The sequence below is a fragment of the Mus caroli genome, unplaced genomic scaffold (assembly GCF_978045245.1).
Source record: "Mus caroli unplaced genomic scaffold, Mus_caroli_1 scaffold_1, whole genome shotgun sequence".
Lineage (NCBI taxonomy): Eukaryota > Metazoa > Chordata > Mammalia > Rodentia > Muridae > Mus > Mus caroli.
In genome coordinates, this window is record NW_028227256.1 from 156,199,620 (window position 1) to 156,219,179 (window position 19,560).

Here is a 19,560-nt window from a genome sequence, read left to right on the forward strand (position 1 = left end):
TAACTTCACCTTCTGTTACTGCTCTGGTTGTTAGGAGCCTGTCTCATGGCTTATCATGTACCTTGAATGTCTGTTCTTTTCTCAGTAACATGTTTGTGTCACAGAGTTAAACTAATAACTTTGTAGCAGCCCTCTTCTTTGTGAGTTTTTACTCCCCTCTGTGAGGAATATACTGTGCCCTAGCAACCTAGGGAGCCTCTGCTCATTCTACAAAATGAGCATTTATTCCTGAGAGCCTCTCCTGCCGCCAGTGATATATTTTGTGGGGAGAATAAGAAATCCCTGTACCCTTCTGCGTTTTGGAAGATATACCTTTCTCTCTGATACTTACATGAACTTGGCAAGACACCATATTTATGTTTGATAAGGTTGTAAGGCCAACTACCAAGTTCCTCTTCTTTGTCTCATAAATGATTGGTTGGATTGCTTGTATCATCAACCAGTAGGAATGAAATGTTTGTTAATCAACATTTGATTTAGGATCTTCTCTTCATCTTCTGAGCTCTGGTCTACCCCCAGGATGAGCCAGTATACAGCTAGCCCAGAGCAGAAGCTGACCTCAGATCTATCCAATTATAGCATTCCCACACACCATATTATCTCTAGCTTTGTTTACTTCTCTCTATAAAAGTAAAAAGCCTTTCCACGTAACTTGAGCAACTTGCAGACTTTCATCAGAGTGTTCTCACTGTGGAAATGACTCTTCTTTCCTTATTACAACAATACTCATGCTACTTCTATCTTGGCAATAATCCTTTTGAATAAATCACTGATTATTAGTCCAAAATTATTTTTTTATTTGATTGAATACACTCCAAGGACATAGATAATATTTAATAAGAAGAAGCTAGAATGATTTTGTTATCATGTGTTTCTTGGTCTTCTATGCTACGTGGACTATAAATTCTTTGAGGAAGGATAATTTACTGTGGGAACTCCCCACTGGGCCCAGCCCAGAGCTGGACGCAGGGTTGATCTGTAATAGATCTGTCCTAACCGATGAGTTTGTCTGTGTCATCAAAGAGCTGAGAGCTCAGGGTGAGTCTACATTTATGAGACTCCCACAAACAATTGCAAGGATAGGTTAGCTCTGTTCAGAGAAAGAAAATGATCTAAGAAGGCTGGAGACCACCACTGGGGCAATCATACCAAATGGTAGAGAGAACCTGACAATCTCCACCTTTCCTCCATCTCCTCTAGTATAGGAAATTGATTTTAAACAAGAGAACACAAAGAAGCCAAGCAAGAGGGAATTGTGCCTCAAAATGGAGAGAAAAATAAAGAGAGAACTTAGTGACTTGGACAATCCTATCTCTAAGCGTATTCACCACCTGCCACAGTTAGACAACCTCCCACATAAGGCGCTGGCCCACCATGGGAGATGGGAGACTTTGCAATAGATACTGAAAGACTACTTTTTTCCCTCCAAATTTGAGGGTAAGATTCTGGAAATAAAATTCATTGAGTGTTATATCCATCCCTGCCATGACTTGCCAAAGAGAGATCATGATGTACACAGGATTCCAAAATGACTGTAGGGGGAGAGAACCAACCACCACAAGCAAACCTTGTATTCTTAGTTAGGAGAATTCTTGGATGTCAATACGCCACTGGAAAACACAAACGAACAAAAAACATTCATTGCGCCATCTCCATGTATTCCTGGCCATCATGAGAAGACATTGTGTCTCAGTAGTTTAGACAAGGCCTTTGAAAACCACATGACCTAAGGTTTCTATCTGGAAGTCTGGTCAATGAAAATAATGATTGCTACCTCAAAATCAAATCTAAGAATCCATTGAGGTTAAGTATGATAAAGCCTTTTTTGTAGTAAAACATCAGCAGAGAAGAGGTTGATAGCAAACTATGACCCATACGCATTTCTTGCCTGCTCCTAGCTTTTAAGTGGCCTGCAAGCTAAGAATAGTAACAGCATATTTTGAAAGCTTTAAAATGCAAATAAAACAGAGAACAAAGCTGGCAACATGTAAAAACTATGTAAAACTATGTACAAGCTATGAGGTTTTTGGATCTGTAAGCAAGGGTTTACTGAAACAAATGTGTCCTTTCGCTAAATATCTGTATTTATTTCTGTAGCCCCTGGATACTGTGGAGGTGTAACCTCAAAGACCAAGTTTTCCATAAAACTTAAAACTATGTTCGTTCTTGTCCTTTAGAGAGAGGGCCTGTCACCTCTGCTGTCAATAGCAACACCTTTGTCCTAAAGGATGCTTGCATCCCGTAAGTCCTGTCCCAGAAACCACTCAAGTGTCCCCTCTCACTCTAACCACTCTGATATCATCTGCCCCTTACATGATCCATTTTTTAAAATGCCATTTATATCTTCTGTGTCTGTATTCACTCATCTGGGAGATAATAGATCCTTTGAATGTGCGCATTACCTATAATTCATTTTGGGATATTCAGAAAAGCCATAAAGTACCTTGTAAATAGACATTCAATAACTTCATATTTGCTCTATTGAATTGAATTGAGTTCCAGTTTGGGTCTTGTGACTTTTGCCTGATGTTAAGAAACTTTTTGATAGAAAGAAAGTCCTAGGAATCAAGAAAGACCTAAGATGATGTGTGCATGGGGAAAATGACCATGGGTTTGACCCCATGCAAGCTCCAGCAACATTTAAGTCCTTCCTGTCTGATGAGCCTCTGAAACATTGAAGTATTATAAACTTTCTGATAAAGCCTTTGAATAGGATCCAGTTCTTCCATATCTCTTAATACCATTTAATTGGCACAGGGGTATTTAGCTGGGGATGCAGTGTACACACAAGAACAGACATTGCATTTTGTAGGCTTATTTTCTTTTTTGACACTACAGTATTGTAAAGACAATATCTGAATTGGCTGTCAGTAGCCTCATTACTACAAGAATGAAAATTAAATATAAGATTCTATGACTGAAAGCTTTGGAAATACATAGAATTTATGACTTAATATATTGGAGTGGATTTCTCTGTAGGTTTCTGCTTCCAGTTGTAGACAGGGTAAAGATACCCCTTGGGTTTTACTGATGCATAGAAGGGTAGGCATTTTTCATTTCTGTGAAAACAAAAGATAATCTAGAAATCTGAACACTCCTTTAGTGCTGACAGCTAAGTATTATGAATAGTTATTTAAGGTACAGAATGGAAGTTCTTAATGGCTCCCATTTATATACCATCCGCCCCGCATGAGCATCATCCAACCATGGCTACATTTCAGGGAGAATCCTTTGTAATGGAAAAGAATGGGTTTGGAGATCAGAGTTTAATCCCACTCTACTAGTACAGCATTTTTATTTGAGATGAAACTCAGCATGGCCAGTAGCCTCTTTTCTCTCCACTTCTTCACTTTAAAAATGATTAATAGACAATTTCTAGAAATGTTCGTTCTCTGTTTTAGGGTTCCCTGGAGAACAAAAGCCTCCTGTCACTCTGAACAGACATTCCCACAATAGGGATGTCCATAGGGACATCACTAGTCAAGTCAGAAATGCCTACTCCTCCTCCTCCTCCTCCTCTTCCTCCTCACTCACTCACTCACTCACATCCTCTCCCTCCTCTTTCTCTTCCTCTCCCTCCTCTTCCTCCTCCTCTCCCTTCTCTACCTCTTCTTCCTCTTCCACCTCCTCCTCTTCCTCCTCATTATCCCTCCTCCTCTTCCATTTCCTCTTTCTTACTCCTCTCACTATTGTGGTGTATGGGGTATGAACATATGTGTGTGCAGTTACACTTATCTATGTACATGCATGCTGAGGCCAGATGAGGATATCATGGCCATATTTATTTGAAACAGAGTATTTTCTCTGAACCTGATGTAGCTTGTGGTCATCTAACCCCATAGATTCTTTTGTCTCTGTCTCCTACAGTGCTTGGGTTACAAGTGAACGTATGTGGTTATGCTCTGTGCTGGGAGCTGAATGCAGGCCCTCATGCTTGTTCAGTAAATACTCTTATCCAATGATCCACAAGTTTTATTTTATGTTACATATTCAAATTTACCTGATAGCCTCTTATCACACCATTTGTTCCTTCCTTTGTTCCCACCCTATGTGGTTATAGGTGCTATGTGTCTCTGGTAGGGAAGCCAGGGATATCTGGGTCCATTTTCTAGCTCTAATCCCTCCTGTCATAGTTGGTACACCTGGGTATTGTCAGGGCCTTATATTAAGCCATAGACTCTCCAGCTTCATTTTTGAAAGCAGGTTGTAGAACCCTAACCCAATTCTAGTTTCATCCTCTGGTTCTGACTTTGTGTTCTTCCAATGTAGGGACTTTTACCCCATTATTTTATAAATGCAGACATTATAGATACCTTCCTGATCCTATCTGGTGATTAAACTAAAAACTCCCAGAGAATCTAGCCTCCCAGAGACTCTTGGAGCTTCTGCTGCAGGAAAGAGCTATGTGTCTGTCTGTCTGTCTGTCTGTCTGTCTGATTGTCTGACTGTATACATTTGCTGCCTTGGTTATTGTTTCTCCATGGTCAGTCTTCATTCAAGGGAGTTAGATATTTAAGGAAAAGCATTAGTTCTTATGTAATTACCATAACAAAGCTGTAGAGACTGTCTACTTATAAAGAAAAGATGGTTATTGGGTTCAAAATTCTTGATAGCTTTTGTTTGGGTCTAGTAAAGGTCTCAAACTAAATGGCATCATAATGCTTGAGAGTGCTAGCAAAACGTGGAGACCACTAAACCAGACAAGAAGCCAAAGAGGCTGAGCAGTGCCCAAGCTTGTTCTTTTATAACAGGCCCCACCCCAGTGAAAACCATCTCAAGGGCCTCATAGGCATTACATAAATCTCACCCGAGGGTAGTTTCCCCCAGTGACTCAAGGATCTATCCCTTAAAGGCCCCAACAATGTTTTATGTTTCCATATGAAGGACTGTGCATCTGAAACCTTGAAGAACACACTTTAATCATATTCAAACCATAGCAGAGGCCTAGGTAAGCAGACAGTTGAACGGGCAATTAGCAAGACCAATAAGTAACTGCTAACTCCCTTATTGGTTATCTTAGCTACTAACTTGGGCATGTTATATCAATAACAATAATATCCCTTATTTTTCCTTGGCAGAAGGTTATGGGAAACACACTAGTATAAATACTATTATTTAGTATTTATACTAGTTCCACATCTACTATTGTTATAAGAATTCTAAGAACTAGCACAAAAATTACTGTACCATCTTGTTGGATCTAATGATAAAATTTTTATTCCAATATTTGAGTGAGAAATTAATACTGCACTCTGTTGGTATTACTCACACTGGAGCTATGTTGGGAGGATAATGTATATCTTTATCTGCCCCTCCTTATGTTATCTATGTTCATCTCACTGGATGGCTGTGTATAGGAGTGCTGCCTTTTCTCATTCCTCCATCAGGCCCTTTCCCTCTTTTTTTCCCTCTCTCCTTCTCCATCTGTTTGACAAGATGTCAGATGCCAGACTGTCATCAAATTCCATATGTTACCCAGGCTGGACTTGAACCTGAGATCCTCCTGCCTCAGCCTCTCAGTGCGTGGATTGCAGGCACATACTCTTCAGAGACCTTTCTTCATAAGAAAATGAACTTAAGTAATTGAGTAGATTTCTTCTCTGGTCAAGAATGCTTTTGACTCAATTGGTCGCTAATTAGGACAGAAGACACAGCATTTTTGTCTTGTAAAATCCAGGAAGCAAATTAGCTATGGTCTATGATAAAGTCTGCTTCTTCTGACAGTAGTAACCCGTGCAGATCTAGCACAACCTCCTGGTTGGGGAGATCCTCTGGTTACTTCAGGAACAATTCAGGCCAAGGTCATCAGAGCTGAAATCAGCGGCTTTGAAACTTGTCCTATTGTACATTCTGGAGCTCTGCATAAATACTTAAAAAAACTTCTCCACAAACAGTGGAATTGTTTATTTTCATCAAACAACAACTTGCTGAAATCCTAAAATACCTATCCCACAATTTAACAGTATTTGTTAGAAAATGTTTATAAGAATTTTATAAGGTATTCTGGCAATATTTAATAAATTATAACTCTTGTCCAGAGTGGTGAATCTCAACATATTACTTGGAGCCTGCTTCAGTCAGTACCCAAAGGGTTCCTGATGAAATGCAAATACCCAACTAATTTGCCAATAGTGAGCTCAAATTTAGCTTTAAAGGGGACATAGAACTCATTCTGAAATGCCTACAGTGTGCTGATACCCCTAAGAAGTGGTTCCTCAGCTTCTACATGAATAATACTTTCTGGTTAAGAGTTTGCAATCTCCAAGGCTGTCTAGCTGTAAAAGTTGAAAATATTAAGTCACTCTTAAAGTAATTTTGTGTCTTCCTTTAGCCTACCTCCCCCAGTGGAATAGGTTCAGTGCTTCTCTGTGTGTATACCAGAGGATCTCCTGTTATTCTAACACAAGCCCTAGCATCACTTTCAGGTTCCTCTCTAGTTATTGTATCAAGATTCATTGTCAAATGAGCTTTATTTCCTTAACCATCTGGCATTTCCCCCCACGAACACTGAGAACCATTTCTGGCACCAAGCAGGTACTCAGTGCAATCCGAAGCAAAATAAACTCATCTCCCTCTTATTTCCTGCCTTTGGTCTGAACTCTGCTCTCCGAAAATATGCAGAAAACATGTGATTGCTTTTTTTCTAGGCAATAACCCACTAGATATCTAAACATCTAGGAGACAACCCACCAGAGCGCTGCTAGGCCCCACTGCATTCATGCTAAGCTCATTTCCTTCAGATGTTGTTCATGTGAGCACATTTCCCAGTATCTTCCAATTTTAACTGCCTCTCCCAGGATGAATGTGACTCCACACTTGGTCCATCAAAAGCTGAGCCAACTTCCAATGTAGGATTTTCATGGCAACATGTCCTTCCCTCCATCATCTTCATCAATGTATTCTCTTAAATATGCTCTCATATTCATCTGCTGTCTCAATATTCATGCTGTCCTAACCATTAGCCCTCTTGTTTCATACCATTGGGCTGCTTCCACCATTGACACATGGTTCTGAAAACCAGTCTGGAAGCTCTCTACTGGTTTGGCTTAGAGCCCCAAGTAAAGCCGTATCTCATAATGAGAACTTCATTGAGGTCGAGAGAGGCAGCCACAGAGACCAGGGGACCTGAGAACAGAGGGCACAGGTCACCGAGAGGTGAAAGAAGCGTGGTCCACTCAGCACTTTTTAGAACTCAAGAGACGAGGACCAAGAGGTGAGAGGACTGTGCAGAATCCCAAATCGCCAGCAAGAGTCACAATGTATTTGAGCTTATGGCTCCAGCAGGCAGAGAAGCAGCATAAATTTCAGCGAAGCAGAGCTAAGTGGCGACGGACTTTAAGTTCTGTCATATATAGTTAATTTGCAGAATAAATTGGTCAGGGCAGCAAAAGGATTTAACATCCAAATTCATTTGAAAAACAGAAGCTAGATGAGTATCCAGAGGAAAATGGAAGCTGTTACAACATTCCCTTGCTGGCTGGAGTAGTATTATTATTGAATAATATTTTTATTAAAAATTTCTAGATGATTTGGTAGTTAAGGATATTTATAACCAGCCTCTGCAGCATCTTGCTGAAGTTTTGAATATCACACCACAGAGCTGAGTTCACTCCGGAGACTCTCTACCTGCATGTAACTCATGTAGGCTGTCCTCACTCAGCCACATACTCCACAAGCAGCCCCGTTCTTTGACCATAGAGCCAGAGCAATCCATGCTACCGTATCAGGGTTGCCCTATTTCAGAACTCTCCAAAGGTTCCCTGCCCTGTGCTCCTGCCCAGGCTTAAAGGAAGATAGACAGGCAGATGCACACAGTGGGCACGGGGGTGTGGGGAGGAGTCAAGGATGGATCAAGAGACAGGCATCCTCTAAAGTGCAGAGTTCATCATGAAGAAGCAAGTGATGGACTGCTGAGCTGAAGAGCCAGAGACACACACACACATAGGTCTCCTGCCTGGGAATAATGCTGGGGTGTGGGCAGAGGAAAGCATTATTAATTCTATTCTATAGGTGGGTGGATCCTCAACTTTAGTTGAGGTTTGAAGCTAAAGCTGGAAGCTCCCTTTCGTCTATAGGATTCTGATTCTTTCTGCTTCTCGAGGTCATTTTTTTTTCTTCCTTTGAGAGTATTCTTGGATCATTCTTTTTTTTTTTTCCGAGACAGGGTTTCTCTGTGTAGCCCTGGGTGTCCTGGAACTCACTTTTATAGACCAGGCTGGCCTCGAACTCAGAAATCTGCCTGCCTCTGCCTCCCGAGTGCTGGGATTAAAGGCATGTGCCACCATGCCCGGCTCTTTTTTTTTTTTTTTTTTTTTTGTCTTGGATCATTCTTAACGAGGACCCCAAAAGAAGAAAAACACTTGATCTGGAAATATTACCAGGGTATATTTTTGTTTTCTCAGTTCAGCCTGTCAGGATTGGAAAGCCTACATCCACACACACACCTCCAGACACAGGCATGGAAGCTCTCTCCTGGCTGTCTGCTGAACGTGCCTATCCTGGCTAGTCCTGTCTTCATGCTAATGGAGACCAGAAAATAGCTGATCCTGCTGGTACTCATCATTTTCATCTGTCTCCTGGCCCTGTTCTTTGCCCCTCCCTCTCACCCATGCTACTCTGTCTGTGGGGAAACAGCAGGGATAATCAGACCAGCTCTGCATATCCCGAAGGCTGTGACTCTGAATTTCTGTGTCAGGTTTATTTTGACATTGACAAGAAGCTGCACGCAGCGTCTGCTGGGCCACAGGATGGTGAAAGAATCAGAAACATGTTTCCTTTTTCCAATGCTGTGTGCCCTGGGAGGAAGCCAAAGGGTGGCCCATGCCCAGAGTGCCAGTAAAGGAAACCTCTCTAGCTCTGCATCACAGGACTGACATTGTTAAAAGTGGGACACGGTAATGGGTTGACTAGAATTCAGGCCTATCTGCTACCTCATCATGCTAATTGATTTGAAAACAGCGTTTGCAAAAGGAACTATGTTAAGATGGGATGATCGTGGGCTCAAGATAGATTGTATATCCAATGGCTCGCATATAAGAGGAAGAAGCAGATTTGGTCATAGACTCACAGAGAAGGAAGTCTTGTGACAATTGAGGCTAAGATTGGCATGACAGCTTTTCAAATCAGGGAATGAAAATAAGTGCCGGATCCCCCAGAAGTTTGGAAGAAGCAATGATGGCCATTTTCCCAGCCTTCAGAGGTAGCATAGGTTGGCCCACAGCTTCAGTTGGCACTTTTGTCTTTTAGGACAGAAAGGAATGCATTTTTATCATTTAAACCACTTGATGGTGTTTTGTAAATGCAGACTTAGGAAACTGAGAGTCACAACCTGGTAAGGGAAAACCGTGGTGACCTTGGCTCAGACTTTCCTGAAAGGCATTTGGAAATTAAAGAAATGAGGCTATGGGAGACAACTGAAAAGTAGCATCGAACAACATTTTAAAGTGTCCATACCTAACATCTCACGGCACATACAAGGAAGTCTTATGATCTAGCCAAGGGCCAAGATTGTTCGCTCAGAACATCAGTGCTGAATTCTTTGGACATGCACTGGGTACATCCCTTCTATGGAAGTAAGTGAGACAGGATCCACAAAACCAAGTGCAGTTGAGCATATTTCCTGGGTGTGTCTGTGCAAGATTCCAGTCTGGATTACGGGGGCAGAACAGAAAGGGGAATGAAAGAAAAGAGAGGGGAAAAAGGCATCCCTGTTTCTAGGTCTCAGTGACTATGGCTTCAGCCTAGCCTCCCACATTCCCATCCCCATGGGGTCAGTTAGCAAACCATCCTGGATAATCTGGCTAAGGTTTAAATTCTTTGGGTTGCCCATGTGGTGAGTCTTAAAGTTTAGATTATCCTTTGGGGGTTTTAGATAGTGGATGGACATAATTTCTGTTGCTTCTTTCTATTTCTGTGCATTCATTGACTTGAATACATTCAAGTGTGGAGCACTGGGCATGAGCCATGACAAGTGCAATATAGCATAAGACAGCTTCTGGCACACTGGGGACTAACAGTGCGGCTGAATCGGGGAGTTTGTTTTTGCAGCAAAATCTTTAGGGCTTCCCAGCAATTCTTGGATTTGATCCTTACCCCTCCTGAGATGTATGGGCTGTGCAGAGATGATTTCCAGAAACTCTCCAGAAAAAAAGTTGCTTACCTGGCTGAGTTAACTTCACTTTTATTTCTTTACACAAAAATTGTGATTTTTAAAAGAAAGGTGCAAGTGGAGGTTACAGATTTATTTTAAAGGTTATTTTGGTGTTTGTCTTAGAGTTCACTGATAAATATCATACACTTTTATTGACTGAACTTTGACCCCAATGTCATTGTCATTGACCAAAGGAGGCATCATGGGATGCTTGGTGAATTAGAGCATTTATTATTGAATTCACCGCTTCCATGCCAAAGCTGACTAACAGATTTTGGCAAAAACTGAATACTGTACCTACACCAAATCTAAATTTAACATGAACCTAATTAGCTAGGGACCTCAAGCTGACATGTATTTGTTAGAAAACAAGCCCACGAAAAGGGGATTAGCTTAAGAAATTATAACATTGTGTTATCTATCAATTTTTAAAAGGCATTGGGGCATTGATGCCATTTTATTTCTGTCTCCTCTAACTTCCAAATCTGCATAGTCATAATTGATGAACAAAAACATCACCTGGAGGCACTTGGGGGAAAGGTTTAATTCTGTTTGGTAGGCAATGCTTTATGAAGCAGGCAGGAAATTGGAACACTGCATTTTTAGAAAAGAAAAATGTCAACAAGGACTGCAGAAAAAGTAAGCATTTTTTTCTGGGTAAGTGTCAATTAAACAAAAATCTGCTTCCAGAAGACATCGTTCCTTGGATACCCCAGCTGTTGGCACTTTATGAAGTGGTCAGTGGGCATCTGATGACAGATACTCCACCACAGCCTTGGATATTGCTCTTTAGGGACTGGCTGCAGGGTCTGATAATAGCAAAGAGGCACTATCTCTAGAAATTTTCTGATGAATTATCAAAGGACTGAGTCTGAAATGTACTATGATATTAATGTTAGAACAAAAGAACACATACACTCTGAAGAAAGATTCATTTGTAGAAAAGGAGAAGAATAGACACTCTTGTTGCATGTTGTTGTTTGGTTTTGTTTTGTTTTTCTGAATACATCAGTCAGATGGGAACCAACGATTTCCATTATTTAAGTAGGTTGCTTGCTTGGAGCTACTGGGAATTGATGGATGAGAGCCGAGAACCTGGAGTGGTCCTTGTGTGCAGGCTGAGCCTGGGAGATTGAGAAAACTGTAGAAAGTAGAGTTTTCCAGGTGTTTCCCTTCCTTGTGTCAGTCCTTAGAGTCCAGCTATCTCTCCGCACTGGAGAACAATCACATGTGAGGCCAAACTCCTAGTCTACCTGGAATGCCTCTGTTCCCCAGGTCTACCCAGAACTGCCCTCCCTTCCCCTCCCGTCCTGGTGTTTTCCTTTCCATACAGTCCTTGGGTCCATTCTGCTGGGCCCTGGGCCACCAATCCTGACCTTTTACTACCTAAAGACATCATTTGAGAGAACTCCTCAGATTTTCTAACCACATTTTTAAAAGTGCTGTCCTTCTGCACCAGAGCTGACTGCCCTACATATTCCCATCTTAAGCCCAAATCCTCACTTCTCCAGTAAATAAACATGGATATGCACACATACAGTTTAAACTTTTGGAGAGTGAAATTTCTACAGTATATACCTAAACCTTGGTAACCAAGTTGTCTCTGAACAATCCATTATACCTGAGAATAGTGGAAATCACTCAGTTAGCCCACTATTTCAGTCAAATCTAGAACATTTCAAATGAACCTAGAACAACAGTGCTCCAAGTTAATTAAAGCTCAGATGTCTAGTTGGCATTTGAAGAAGACAGGACATAATCACTTTATATGCAGCTCATTGGAAAAGGTTTCATTAGTCAATAAATACTCTCATCATTCAGTAAATATTTGTTTTGGGTACTATGAGGTATTGTACTGGAGAGCAAGGCAGTGTCACTCAGCATATTGTGATGTTGGTTGTAGGCAGAACAGGGTAAGTGGACAAGCAGGGTCAGAGTTAATGAATTGAAAGACAGTACACTTGCTGTGTCCCAAGGACTGTTCAAGATTGACTTTGCGGTTTGCAGTTTTGCTTATTTTGTTTTTGGTGTTCGGAGACAGATTCTTGTACTCATCCCATACCAACAAATGGCTCTAAACTTCTGATCTTTCTGCCTCTGTCCTACAAGTGCTGGAATTTCAGGCATGTATCACCATGCTGTTGTGCTTTAGGTTGTATTGGTGAAGAATCATCAGTCTAGACATTTCTACTTTTCATACAAGGAATTCTAGACTCTAGAAGGCCATGAAACCTTACCTATGTCATCCATCTGAGAAGAGATTAAAGGAAAGAACCTACAACTGAGGTCATCTGCAGAGTAGGTTTAAAACTGATAATTCCATTTCATGATATTGTACATGGGGGAAAGGATACAGGCTGGGATGAGAATGTAATTTAATATTAAATGAATGTTGGGGGCATGGAGAGGGAGGGAAGAACAGACAGACATACACATATTCAGTGAGAAAAATACACACACACACACACACTAGACACTCTTGTTGCATATTGTTGTTGTTTTGTTTTTCTGAATACATCAGTCAGATGGGAACCAACGATTTCCATTATTTAAGTAGGTTGCTTGCTTGGAGCTACTGGGAATTGATGGATGAGAGCCGAGAACCTGGAGTGGTCCTTGTGTACAGGCTGAGCCTGGGAGAGAAAGTGGGGGGGAGAGGGTTATAGGGAATTTGAGTTGAGCTGTTTCAGCAACTGGGGCATCATCTGTCCCTTCCATCGAGCTGAGATGTGCAAAGAGGCTGCCGAGAGAGAGTGTGGAAGAGATGGTGGCCACAAATAGGGGGACCTTGGGTATGACATCATGTAACCTGTATAAGTGGATGCCCTAACAGGCTTTGCTACTTAGGGAAGAGAACTTGGCTGGAGTCACAGCCAAGTCACAGTCAGCTGCTACCACAGTAATGCCTTACATTTTTCACTTGATTCCTAGAGGACCTTGTAAGGGACAGGAGAACTGTTTGGCAAATGCTTGCTTCTATTTAAGCTTGATGTTTTGTAATCATTCATGCCTATGCTTGGAGCTTAGGATAATTATCCCAGGATACACAAAGAATGAAGTTATAAACAGAAAGGATGATGATAGATCTAGATACACCTAGATACACATACAGATACAGACAAAAGATAAACAAGGGAAATGAAAATCAAAGGTGAGAATGGCACTGTTCCTGACTTCAAGAGGCTATCATCAGACATCTGTAACAATAGGAATTGCTCCATGTATGTCCTTTGTAGTTAAGATTTGAGTCTCAGAGAATATGTGTTCATGGCATGACTAGGGATTCAGTTCAAGTCCCAAAAGACTTCAAAGTCTTTCCAAAGATATTAACCACTTGAAGAGACTGACTAGAACCTATTTTAGGGTTATTAACAACAATCCAGGTTGGGTTCCTCTACTTGGAAGACCTGAAATGAGGGCAATGTGAGTCAGATAACTTGGAATGATGGCTCACACAGTAGATAGGGGTAAAGGTTGGGGTGGGTCCTGGTGTACTGGCTGTGGGTGGGCAGTCTTCCCGTACAGTTTGCTGAGCTGTACTTCATTGGCCCATGTCAACCTTCTTTGCATGTATCTGAAGCTCTCCCCCAAAGCTGTGATCTGATTAGTTTGCATTTGATTTCTTTGCTGCCTAATGAACTGCCTGTGTAGTTCTAGCTGTGATGTCATTAGCATCTCATTGCCTTAGGCACCAACTCAGGAGAGAGATTTTTAAGCAGTCCTCAGAATCCTACAGGAATTGTACCAATTTACTTCACAACAAGTAATTCACCTTTGTGACCTGTGAGTTCACACAGGCAGAGCAGAGCCTGCATGAGAAAGATTTGGTCACTTTCATCATTGTAATATACTTCTGAATGGAGGTGGGTCAATATGTACATGCCTAAGGCTATGGGCACATACACAGTGAGATTCTGAGCATTAAGGATGCCAATATTCTCATACCATGATATTCTATTGGGGAAACTCATCCACTGTATGCTCGAGGATACAGATTTAGCCTAAAGCAAATGGCACTTATTTATAGCAAACTGTATTTGCAAAATGCTTTGCAGTTTTAGGGTTGTTAACTACATTCCAGGTTGAATATTCCTCTACTTGTAAGAAAGCTAAGTGTTACAGCCAGACAGGAAGACCTCCCTGAGAACAAAAGTATGGATTCTGCAAAACTAGTGGTGAGGAGCCATAAGTGTATTGGTTTTGATGTTGTTTGGTTTGGTTTGGTTTGGTTTGGTTTCTGTTTGTCTGTTTTGTTTTTGTCAGATGACACACTTGCCGGTCATCTTCCAAGACCTTAACTGTAAATTGTTTCGTTTGTTCAAAGACTGCGTGTCTACTGAAGTAGATAGTTACTCTCCTAAGAAGGATCACAGTATTTCAGATACCAGGATCATCTCTCCATAGGTGCCAGAGGATAGAGAAATATTCCAAAGATGGCAATAGGAGTAGCCAATAGGAAGAGGGGGTCCACTGAGTCATAGGAGAAAAAGTGCCTTTCCCTCTTCCCACCTTTCCACCAACAGAGAGCAGGCCCTCCTGAAGAGTTTCAGATCTGAGATATTCATTCCCTTGCAGTGAATGGTGGCATTCTCTTTGGGGTAAGGGAGATTTATGTGGGCTTTCATCAATGGACTCCATCATTTTAAGGAGTATTTCCCAACTGTATCTTTAACTGCACATAGAAAATGCATTTCCTCTTTGAAAAATCTCTCTCATGCACATGTCTGTTCTTGGCTGGAGACTGAATAGATGGCTTTGGGGAGTTTACTGTTCATTGCTCTGTATAAATCCAGCCTCTTTCTAGACAGTTCCATCTCATGTGAGCAAGATGTTATTGAGGTATACTGGCCTTGGCCTGGGCCTCCAGCAGGGACCTGATATGTGGTCCTGATTTGGGGGCTGGGGGTGGAAGATGTAGACTAAGGTCCTGAAGACAAAAGCAAAGCAGGAACATTTGGAAACCCCTATCATCTCTGCCTACTCGCTCTCCTCAGTCACCCTACTGTATTCTTTAATCTTGCCAAGACTGTAGGGTGGACGAGTATTGACAGGGATTAACTGCATCTTGAATTTAATTGGCATTGCCAAAAGACAGCAACAAGGGGAGCAGCCCCTCTTGTTCACAGCAATTACAAGCTTTAATGATGGCCAGCTGGAGGGCAGGGAAGTTAATGCCTTACAGAGCACTCACGTTACAGTGCCCCCTGGTGGTATATTTCCAATACAATTCACCTAGATTGTGACCTAGGAAAATTTGCTTAAAGGTGAAAGAAAAGAAATATGCTGGCATATTACTTCACATTTGAAGTAACCTTTTTTTACTCAAAATTAAAGATATTTGGAGAGAATTCTTTTAAAAAATGTTTCTTGTGAACTTTTTTCAATTATCCCATCATTGTCACCTGGATTTCACATTTTTTCGTGAAGTTATGAGGTACATAATTTGTAATTGTTTTGCTTTTTAGTTTTTATTGTACGTTAGAGAAAAAAGAGCCATAAAAATGTTGAGATACCCACACCACCCTTAGGATTCTGAAATTTTATTTTCTCTGGTGTGGTCTCACAGCGCCGAACATAGTCATTTTCGATCAACTACCACCATCTAGTGATCATATTGTAGGTTTGCAAGTGTTCCTAATGGAATCTCAACAAAGGAGGGCTGTGGCTCCCTACAGAAATGCCTCTGATGATAATGTGATTAGAGCCAAAGAGGAAAAGGCTCCCAACCTCATGAAGATCCTTCAAAGGTACCAGATACTGCCCAAAGACCTTACTCCACCTCCACCTACTTTGACCAGTCACTCAGCAATCTGAAGAAGACAAGAAATCAAATAAAAAAACAGGGTGCAGAAAGGCTTGGCTGGTCTATGGACTTTTCAAATACTGCTAGCAATCCATTCTTAACCTAAGATAAAGTGCAGAGCTATGTCTGAGATGCAGAAGCCTAAATGTTCATAAGGATAAACCCTTGGGTGAAGTGATTTGAGGTTGGTTAGTCTGCTCTCTATCTGATATTATCATCTTTGACTTTTGGTGTGTGTGTGTGTGTGTGTGTGTGTGTGTGTGTGTGTGTGTGTGTGTGTGCCATTGTCTAGTTTTCCTACAATCCAGGAGGGTCTGTAGCTCAATCCTGGATCTATAGTTAAGTAAAATATAAATGTTAAATAGACTGACTCCCATAGTCTCTGAGTGTGTCCTGTGCCTTCACACACAAGAGAAGTCGAATTTCAAGAGCAGCTGGGTAAGAGTGTCTCGTCCACATAGTGCTATTCATTTGGGAATCAAGAACAGTGGGAACCTCACCATATTCCCACATGGGCCCATGTTACACAGCAAGTTAAGAGAAGGCCTAGGCAGTGCTCCTGATACCCCAGAGGAGAGAACATTTGCTTTTCTAAGTCGGTGAGTCATATCACCCAATGACACCCTGGAACCACTTTGCGAGACCTTTCAACCAGTTCACACCATGTCCCCTCAAGTATGACATTCTTAATGCACCCAGTGGAGACCAGAACATTCTGTGTACCCACCATCTCTGAAGGCACAGCAGTCTCTCCAAAAGCATTTCCTGTTTGGGACACCAACTGTCAGAAATAGCTTATGAAATCTGGAGGGTTCTGTCCACAGAGTCCTTTATAGATAATGAGTTAAACGGGTAAACAGGAGGACTGAAGGAAGAAAGAGAAAATGGTGCTTTCTTGTGTGGGGAACAAACCATTATTCTCTAGTAGGCTCTTCTCATGTTTGTCACCAAAAATAGATCAAGAGTTTGTGTAGCTAACTTCTAAGTGGCAAACAACAGTGAAAAAAAATCTTTCTGAACATGACAAACTTTCCTCTGCATTCTCAACACATGAGTTAATTATACAGCCAAGAAATGCTGGCTTTGCTCTATGACTTAAACACTTCGGAGTCAGGTAGCACTGGGTTCAAATACCAAGGTTCACAATCTGCTACCTTTGTGACCTTGATGATATTTTCCTTTCTTGTTATGTAGAAATGGTTACAATGGTAGACTTTTGGCAATGGTGAGAATGGTAGGAGATCTTGTATCAACCCCGATGCCCTAGGAAGGCTCCATAAACCTCAGTTGTAATTGTGACCAAGATTATGATGCTGAGTGCTGCCTGCATGTTAGAAATCATGTGTGTCTTCAAATCATTTTGTTATTCATCCATTTAAGAACAATAGAGGTGGGAGCTATGAAAAAGCCAAGGCATAGAGTGGTCACTGTTGCTATCATCTGCTTTCTGGGAAATAGATGTATCACAGACACATCCCTCCATGTGGATCAGTGGAGCCAGTGATTCTCAGAAAAGAGGCAACCTATTCTCATACTTGAAAGGCCATTTCCAACTCTCTATGTCACTGGGAAGATGTGTGCCCCTAATTAAGCAGAGTGACAGTGTTTTCTTTCTCAGTGGCACTTTCCAAATTCTCAAGGTTAGACCTCAGAACTCAGGAGCCACCAAGTCATGGCAGTCCTTGCTATCTTGCCTCCCTCACTGTTCCTCTTTCTTGTGTCTGGCAGGCAACTCCCCATCTGATGAGTCGGAGGAGCGGGAAAGGGATCCCAAGGTGCTGACATTCCCAGAATACATCGCTAGCCTGTCAGACTCTGGCACCAAGCGAATGGCAGCTGGAGTCCGGATGGAGTGCCAGAGCAAGGGACGGTGTCCCTCATCCTGTCCTTTGTGTCATGTGACATCCAGCCCTGAAACCCCTGCTGAGCCAGTTCTGCTGGAAGTGACCAGAGCATCCCCCATCTATGAACTGGTGACCAATAACCAGACCCAGAGGGTAAGAGGGCTGAGATGCTTGGTTCTGGAAGGTACCAAAAAACAAGAACTTTCTCCACATAGCAACCCAGCTGCAGAATCATTTTGTTCAGCTAAGAGTGGCACCCAGTCTGTTTAGATTTGCATGTTTACATATTAAGTCAAATCAAATCAATGCATTCTTTAATACCCACAATAATACAATCCAGGTGTCACTATTGAAGTCTGAGGACAAAGGGCTGGAAGGAAATAGTTAGCAAAGCACATGCAATCACCAAAGTCATTGTACTACCTTTTCCAAGGGGGCATGGTATAAGGACACTCTTATACCCCACACTCATGTCTCCCCACTTGGAGCAGGTGAACCAACCTACCTGATCTCCCAACCTCGAACCAACTGCACCTTGACTAGAAGGGCATGGAAAATACAGGTCCCAGAGGAAGGCACTAGCAGCCTCAGCCTGGAAGGTCCTGGTACCCTGCTCATCACAGGCTTAAAGGACAAAACCCTTCCGTGCTGTTCCTCCCATGTTTTATTATGCTGGAAAGCCATGACATTTCCCAATCATTCGTTCTTTCTTTACCTCTCTGCCCCTAAAGCTCTTAGGAGAAAATGTGTGATCCCATAAGATTCAGGTGTGGGGTTGGGAGGAGCAGAGACAGTGAGTGACTTCTTCCTTTAGCCTACAGGCTATAGTAAGGCAGCATACACACAAATACACCAGCCATGCCAAACTTGAAAAAAAAAAGGCTCCTGAATGTGAGGTTTCTGAGACTCTCTGCAAGGCGAATGCCAGGGGAACAGCTTACCTGAGGAGTGAAGGCCCATCCAGGTGGGGTGATAATTGCTTCCTTTTTTCTCTTTGAAGAGACACCTGGTGAGTCACAGTTGGTTTCATAGGCGTTGCTCAGACTCACAGGAGGAATCGTGCATGTGTGTTTCTCTCACCTACCCACCTCTTCCATAGATAATTCAATGAGTGTTTGAAAATACAGTTTTTCCCCCCCACAGAAACAAAAAGACAAATGGCTCCTGTTGGCCTATGCTTTCATCCTGAATCTAAGATGGTTATGGGGGGAGAATTGGGAGAATTGGGAGAGAGGGACTTGAAAGAAGGAAGGACTTGGTTCATTGGACACCCAAAGGAGTGGTGGTATTAAAACAGGACTACCCTTGCCCACTTAACATAGTACCCCCTCAAGTTGCTGCATCTGATAACCAAGAACTTTTTGGTTCACCAGTCTGGATACAGGAGGAGCTGTGCTCCACGGGGTCATCGTTCGAATTAGAGTGTACAGAGCTACAGAACAGAGAAGAGCTCAGTGAGAGACAATGAACTTGGGCTATTGATCAAAAGCATGATGCTAAGGAAGCTCAACCCCAGCAGCCCCTCTCTGGATTCCCTGTTGCTAAACACACTTGCACTTCTCCTGCATCCTTTCTCAGGAAAACACTGCCCATCTGGTCCCCGTGCTAAGTACTTTAGTTTCTAAATATATACAAGCTAGTCTAAGATGGAGTTTGCTCACTACCGGCAGACTCTTCTCTCTTTTTTTACATGACACATTCCACCTTTGTCATCCTCTCTGCAACTCTGCTTATTCTTCTAATTCTTAATTCCTGTCAAAGAA

General features: G+C 42.0%; 1 protein-coding gene across 1 annotated transcript in view; it reads left to right on the top strand.

Annotated features, from left to right (window-relative positions):
- Window positions 1-19,560, top strand: part of Astn1 (astrotactin 1) — a 319,917-nt gene that overhangs the window by 267,152 nt on the left and 33,205 nt on the right. Inside the window, exon 17 of the mRNA XM_021156108.2 lies at window positions 17,682-17,950. Within this exon, the coding sequence (XP_021011767.1) occupies window positions 17,682-17,950 (269 nt within the window). The remainder of the gene's footprint in view (window positions 1-17,681; window positions 17,951-19,560) is intronic.